Below are 7068 nucleotides of genomic sequence, written 5' to 3'. Positions count from 1 at the left end.
TTGATTTAACAGTGAAGCCGTGACAGTTTGTTATGCTTATGGCACAGGAAGCTATCTTAACACGTTATTCAACTTCGTTTATAATTTACATGGAAATTTGAATCAAGCTTAGAAGAGAAATTTTAAAATAATTTTAACTTACTGCGTTTTATTTAAAGTACTAAACATTCCTTACTAAAAAAAGGACGGTTTAAAATCTTACATTTTTTAAAACGATTTAAGACTTACGATAATTCGGGATACATTTTCAAAGTTCTCTTAAAAAAGCCTACAAAGTAAAAAAATTTTGAATCAAATTACGGTTCAAATTAATTATGAAAATACTGTTATATCGGAGTATATAATTTTTTGTGTAGACACGACAAATTTCAATTTATTGATATACAATTAAAATTATTTAAAATATAATCAAAATCAAACAACACATACATAAATAATAACAGTGCTGCCAATATATAAAGGTACATTGGCAGCAATATATCTTTATATATTTTCCAATGTATAAAACAATAGAGTAAGGGTGATATACATCTCGAAAGATAATCCAATTTTAAGTGATTTGAAAGAATTTTCTTTCTGGCTTGAAGTAACTTTTTAAAAAACATATTCTGTTTGGTTTTCTTGGTTCAGGCGGAAGTGAATAAGGAAATGGAAATACCGTCATGGGGGGGCTACTTTGTGCGGGATTTCGCAGTTTTTGAACTTTGACATGTAAAAAAAAACTATGTTAATTCAAACTTTAGTAAAATTTATCGATATTATATTCATAACTGGACTCAGACGAGTGAATTTGATCAATATTGGCATTATTTGTATGTAATATTTACAAATAATAAGTCAAAACATACCTTGCACAAAGTAGCCCCCAAGTGGGGCTACTTTGTGCAGCGATAGGAATTCAGTTTAATAATCATGTTTTTAGTAAAATATTGATATAAAATTGTTAAAAAAGTTAATTGTTGACATTTTTAATAACAAAAACATCAAGATATGTAAAGATATTAGTTTGAAAATAATTTTCAGCGTTAAAAAACCATTTTTTATAAAGAATTTTTTCTTAAAAAGAATGTTTATTTCAAAACATTTGAGTTTAAACAAAAGGAAACCATATACATTTTTGAACATTGAAATGGATGAAATTTCAAAAATAATAATTATTACATATTCATTAACATTTATAATATTGATAAATTTGAACATAACATGCTTGAATGAACATGACAGAACTTGCTCTTCAGTTTCTGTCAAAATCACCTGATGTCCTATAAAATATATTTTTATGTGTTAAATCGTTTGATTAATTCATTAGAAAAATCTTTGTAGAAGAAAAATAATAGTTTACCAGGAAGTTTCACGTGTTTCTTGTGAATTTTATTAGAGATAGTATTTCTGTGGATTTTGTACTTCCGAGAAGCTTTTGCAATCGACATACCACCAGCAACTGCTTGCAAACATTGTTGCAGCTTTTCTAAAGTGTAATCACGATAATTTCACGTTCCAGGTACTTTTTTATAATGTCTGACAATTTTTATGTCGAATAAAAAACGAAAGAAACTTCGCACAAAGTAGCCCCACAGTGCATTTTTTTCATTTCCGTTTATTTGTTATTAATTTTAAATTTTTTTAACCCTAACATAATATAATTGTTTATTAATATGTAGATAAAAAATTTTGCATTTACGACAATTGTTTTATCAACGTCTTTGCATTTCACAGTTAAAGTTTCCACGCACACTTTTCGACGTCCGACGTTCTCAGAAAGTTGCTGACATTGGATAAACAAAACACACTCTGAGATTGTTTTAAAATTCGAGTAGTAATAGAGGAGACTTCTATCTTCAAATTCCACACATTTTTAACGTGGAAAAAGCATAATACTGAATAGCAGCACTTAAAAAGTGCCAAATTCTAATTTGCACAAAGTAGCCCCACATGACGGTAATATAAAGTCATCAAAGTTAAAAATAATTAGAAATCATATTATAAAAAAAGGTTATAAAATATTTAAATAAAAGATATCCATGCATAACAATAGCTTCATTTTTTTTCTATGATTAATTGTAAAAATGATTCTTATAAGGTTGAATACCACTATGGAACTCCATACATCATTTTGTATGAAACTATATAGTGGCTAGAGGGTACAGCTCCATCACAAGATAGACAACATTACAGGTTTTGCAATGCTATCTACAAGATAATATAAAGATTCTTTTTAGTTAGGCTTCTGAATATTATTTTGTATTTAACTTAACTTCAGACAACTCAAAGGACTAAAGAGAATTAATAAAGATAATTAAGAAAATATAATAAGTCTTATTTACTGCGCATAAGCTGCAAGTGCAGTGTGCAAACTAAACCATCCTGAATAACTTTTGATTTCATGATCAGATTTTCACGTTCCAAGACTCAATACGAATGTGAGGGGGTGACCTCAAATATGCTAAATAATTAGTGCAGACGATAATCGCTACGAAATCAGAAGCAAAAACGTACTTTTTTTGAATAAAACTACCTTTTTTTCGATGGATTCAGATTTCTGACTACCAAAATATAGGGGGTAGCCTCAATCTATGATCCCTTTTGTAGGGACAGGAGAGAGTTATAAAATTTGGATCCATAATGTAAATTTTATTTTTTACGTATTTTGCCATATCTCGGGAACTTATTAGGCGAATTCAAAACTTTTTTGCAACAATTATGAAATTCGCTTATCCAAAGATTCTTTGCAAAATATAACTTTTAGTAAACATTTATTACTTTGTATTATTTTTTTATTTAATGATAGACAAAAACGTTTAATTATAAGGTATACAATTTCTTACATCATTTGAAAGAATTCAATTTAAATAATAAAACGAACCATAGAATCTGGTTTAATTAGTTTATTTGGTTGTTTCATCCATCGTAAGAGAGGAAAAATACTGGACTTTTTTTTGTGCTAAACAGCTTTACAGCACTGCCTATCTATGCATTAATGAGAATATTGTATTCTAGCAGCCTAGCGTTACAAATTGCGGCATACAGTACACTGAAAACTTCATATTTGTTGAAAGGAATAGAGGAAATATTGTGGTATCAAAACGCTTTGACTCGAATCCCGTTCTGTCGATCCATGGCAGATTGGCCACCTCGACCATACCATGTACCCAGATGCAAGTAACTAAATGGCTCCAATAGGTGAGCCTAGTTGCAGCGATATAATTTTGGTTGTTTATCTGTATTAGGGGAAAGCAGTTAAACGTTTTTCCTCCAAATTAACAGTTTGAATACCTTATTATTTATGGTTATTTGACAGTTTTGTTTGAATACCGCAAAATAACAATTAAATAGTTATTTAACCATTTTTTCGAGAAATTTCTAACAGTGTGTAGTGTCAGTTTATTAGTTAATAGAATGGATGTTTTATGTGCAAAATAGGTTTTTAGAAGCTGGAATAGAAACGTAATCATATTTATTTTAAGAAATTAATTTCTTTAAGGCGTAAGCAACGACTCTTGTTTTTTTGGGGATTTTCCAGAGAAGCTGCTTTATATTCATTGGAAGTACCGAAAATGACAAGATGCTTGATATTATGTGTAAGAGCTCATTAGTCAGATATACCCTTTTGAAGATCAAGGTATGGGGTAATAAAATAGTGAATTAAATTCATCTCACGGAGCAGCTGTCAATATGTTTCATAAGTAAAAAATAAAAACATGTATCCTCGGAATTAAGCTCTTATTTTTGAGTGAAAGCTTGTAGCGCTTTTCTTTTTTCATAAGACACTTTACGATGCTTCTTTTAACAGGTTCGCTTACCAATTATAATCTCTACTTGATTTTTAATTTTTATACGTCGAATTTTTTATTGCGCATCTTCTAGAAATTTACCGCAACCTGAGCGTAGTGCAAAGATGAATTATATTATCGCATCTCTTAAATTTGAGTACACGATACTATGGTTCAATTAAAGTGGAAACATAATTAAATTGAAAAAATTAATGAAATTGGAGTAAAATTGTACTGTATCATGGTTCAAGGTACTGAAAAACTAACAGCTGCTCTCTAAACATCATATTTCTGCATATTTCTTTTTCAAATAATTTTAAATTTTTTCTATAAGGATTTGTTATTTTTGTACGTAAACACCGCTCAAAACATAAGAGGAAGGGATGAAAAATGACTCCTGAACATAGAGATTCTTTTATTTTTAGTTCCAATTTATTATTCTTCTCTCTTTTGTCCTACGAACAAAAATTCACTGAACAGTAATATTCTCCAGATCGATATTTCTTTACTAGTTTTCTCGTAAACACATTAAATTCGTGCCTTTCCGCACCTGTTCTAAAATCCATATAAAAGAGTATTTTAAATTCTAGTCATAATAACAAAATTTTGATGTATGCATTCCATCAATATCCGAGATGAAGGCCTGATAAAACAGCAAATTTTCCACGTTTTTAATATTTTTTATTTTTCTCTGCTTTAATAATGGGAACTTATTTTTTGAATGAAATTTATGCATGTTTGCTGTTATTGCTGTTGAATTATGGGTGATAAACATTTGCATCCATTTCATTAATTGCTTTTTTTTCGTTCTCCGTCATGAAATCAAGCTATTTCTGTTTTCTGACTATAATATTTAAGAGTAATACAATTATTTCCACCAAGTCACTAACTGAACACCGTTTTAATTGCATTCTGGACTTGTGATTATAGCATTCTTAATTTGAAAGGTAAGATATTCATTTTCTTGACTTCATCATACTTTCGGGTTTTAAAATTATTTAAGAGGTGAGGGACATGAAGAAAGAACTCCTTCCGAAATGTTTCATGACATTTAAAAAATGTGATTAAATCTGCTACAATATAGTAATGTTTAAAAAAAATATATTATTTATTACAAAAAATTATCACAAATATCACTCAAAAAATCGACCGAAAATTTCGTATGAAGATAAATTTAAAGACAAGAAATTGATTTATGAGTAGTTTTTGTCAATTTTGAACTATTAATATAGTTAATTGTTTGAAGCGGAAATTTTTCAAAACTTTTCAATACTGTTTTAACCCTTTCGCTACCACTGGGACATATATGTCTCGCAAGCAGTTTCAAATAACCCTATGGGCTAAATATGCTTTGTATTATTATGAATGCATGTCCCACTGGTATTCCTTGATATCACTAACAATTCAGTAATTTTTTCCCTTTTTTAGAATTTTATCGATATTTGCATTGTAACTGATATATTTAATTACTTAGTTCATTTTTTTCTCCGAAAACAAATTGGTAGTGAAAGGGTTAAAAAGATTAAATCTGGTACTTTAATTATTGTCATTTTTTTTAAATCTTTCTCAAAAAAAAAATTATTCTTACTTATCATCATATGTATATTACACTCATTGTAAATAGAATAGGTGTTTCAAGGCTATGTGATTTCCCCACTTTTTCTTTTTTCCGTCACTATGGTATCTATACATCTTGCTTTTCTTCCACGCCTGTACGTAATTATTATTATTATAACATTGTAATAATAAACAGTTATGGGTTACTGATACATCTTAACTACCGTGCGATTAAAAAGAGTAGCGCCGTTGCCAGCTAGGTAAATCATTTAAAAGAAACCTCCATACTTCTGATTTATGTAAATAAAGGATAACAACCGTTTTATAGGTTTTCTAGTTTTTCTATGCATTATAGCTTTAATTTTAGATAATTTTGGCCGATTCAGATTTTATACAACAAGCATAACGTTCTCAAATCAAACGTTGTTGTTGTGGATTATCCTCCAATGCCTGACGAAGTCAGACAAGATCCATCAGAGCCTAAGAAAATCGAAGACTAGAAGGGGGGATAAGTATATGTCATCTCTGGAAAGTCCCAAAGAGTCCAGGATGTGTTCGGGAGAAGCCTGATCAGTCTGACATTTGGAACAGACCTCGAAGATTCTCCTGCCTTCGAAAAACGAGAGACTTTTTGTGTGACAGCTTGCTAATCTGGAAATTGCGGTTTTAGAAGCTCTGCCACTATTGAGGGTGAATGAAGAACCTATCTTTTTGCCCGTATACCAGTGATGGCAGGGAGGAATCTTCCACCCCATGGGAACGTCATGGGAAAGTTGTATGGCAGGTACAAGAAACAAAGCGACGCAAGAGAACATCTGAATTATTTATTGGTCAAAGATATTACGTATGCTGTGGTAGACGATATGGAAAAATGTCACAAAAGATGTTTAAAATTTTCACCATTGCTAGCGATTTTTGCTTTACACCGTCGGGACATGGATTGGTAGTCTTGCTCAAATAGATCTGGATTTTGTTGGATGTAGGATCAGCAGCTCAGACGATTCTATCAATTAGATCCATTTCAGAATCCACAGGTGCTGCGTACACTACACATTTTAATGCACCCCAAAGATTGAAATGTATGCTACTTAAATTAGGAGAGCATGGTGCCCTAGGGACACAGGCCCACCACGGTCAATTCACTTGAGAGCAACATCCCCTAACTGAGAACGAAGACGCTTCCAACCTATGGTTATTATTCAAATCTGAATACTTGTGATTTTCTTTAGCACTCATAAAGTTTGTCCCAATTATTCAGGAACACCTTACATAATTTGCGCTAAATAAATCATAGGAAACAAAGCTCTAATTTAATTCTTATTTATGTAAATAAAAGATTAAAAAAGGGTGTACCTTTTTATTGTTTTTTTTAGTTTCTTTTTGTACATTATATATTTTTTTTTGATAATTACTGTCGACTCGAATTTAACGAGCATTTTGGCACAACCCTAACATTCTCGTTAGAAGCGAACTTAACACCCACGCACAGAACTGTGAGTGCATATATTTATACACGCATAACTAACAGTCTAAAATGTTTTTTTATTTCAGTGTATTTCAGGTTGCTTTATTATTCAATTCGGAAGCATGAATTTAGTTCATCGTATTATTGCCGGAAGAAAAAAGGCATTGCCACCCATTGATGATGAAATACTTTTCATGTCTGCAACGGAACTAGCTGAGAGAATTCGCAATCGTAAAGTAATAATTTATGTGTATATATATATATATAAAAATATAT

At 30.6% G+C, this 7068-nt stretch overlaps 1 protein-coding gene across 1 annotated transcript in view; it reads left to right on the top strand.

Moving 5' to 3' along the window:
* The first annotated feature begins 3229 nt into the window (after positions 1 to 3229).
* The window catches only part of LOC107455621 (fatty-acid amide hydrolase 2-like), a 23987-nt gene continuing 20148 nt past the window's right edge, over positions 3230 to 7068 (top strand). The window contains exons 1-2 of the mRNA XM_071183293.1: positions 3230 to 4717; positions 6879 to 7028. Coding sequence (XP_071039394.1) covers positions 6915 to 7028 — 114 coding nt within the window. The 5' untranslated portion in view covers positions 3230 to 4717; positions 6879 to 6914. The remainder of the gene's footprint in view (positions 4718 to 6878; positions 7029 to 7068) is intronic.

The sequence above is a fragment of the Parasteatoda tepidariorum genome, chromosome 7 (assembly GCF_043381705.1).
Source record: "Parasteatoda tepidariorum isolate YZ-2023 chromosome 7, CAS_Ptep_4.0, whole genome shotgun sequence".
NCBI classification, from domain to species: Eukaryota; Metazoa; Arthropoda; class Arachnida; order Araneae; family Theridiidae; genus Parasteatoda; species Parasteatoda tepidariorum.
The sequence above is the reverse complement of the archived record's forward strand: the minus strand, read 5'-3'. Positions and strand labels throughout refer to the sequence as shown.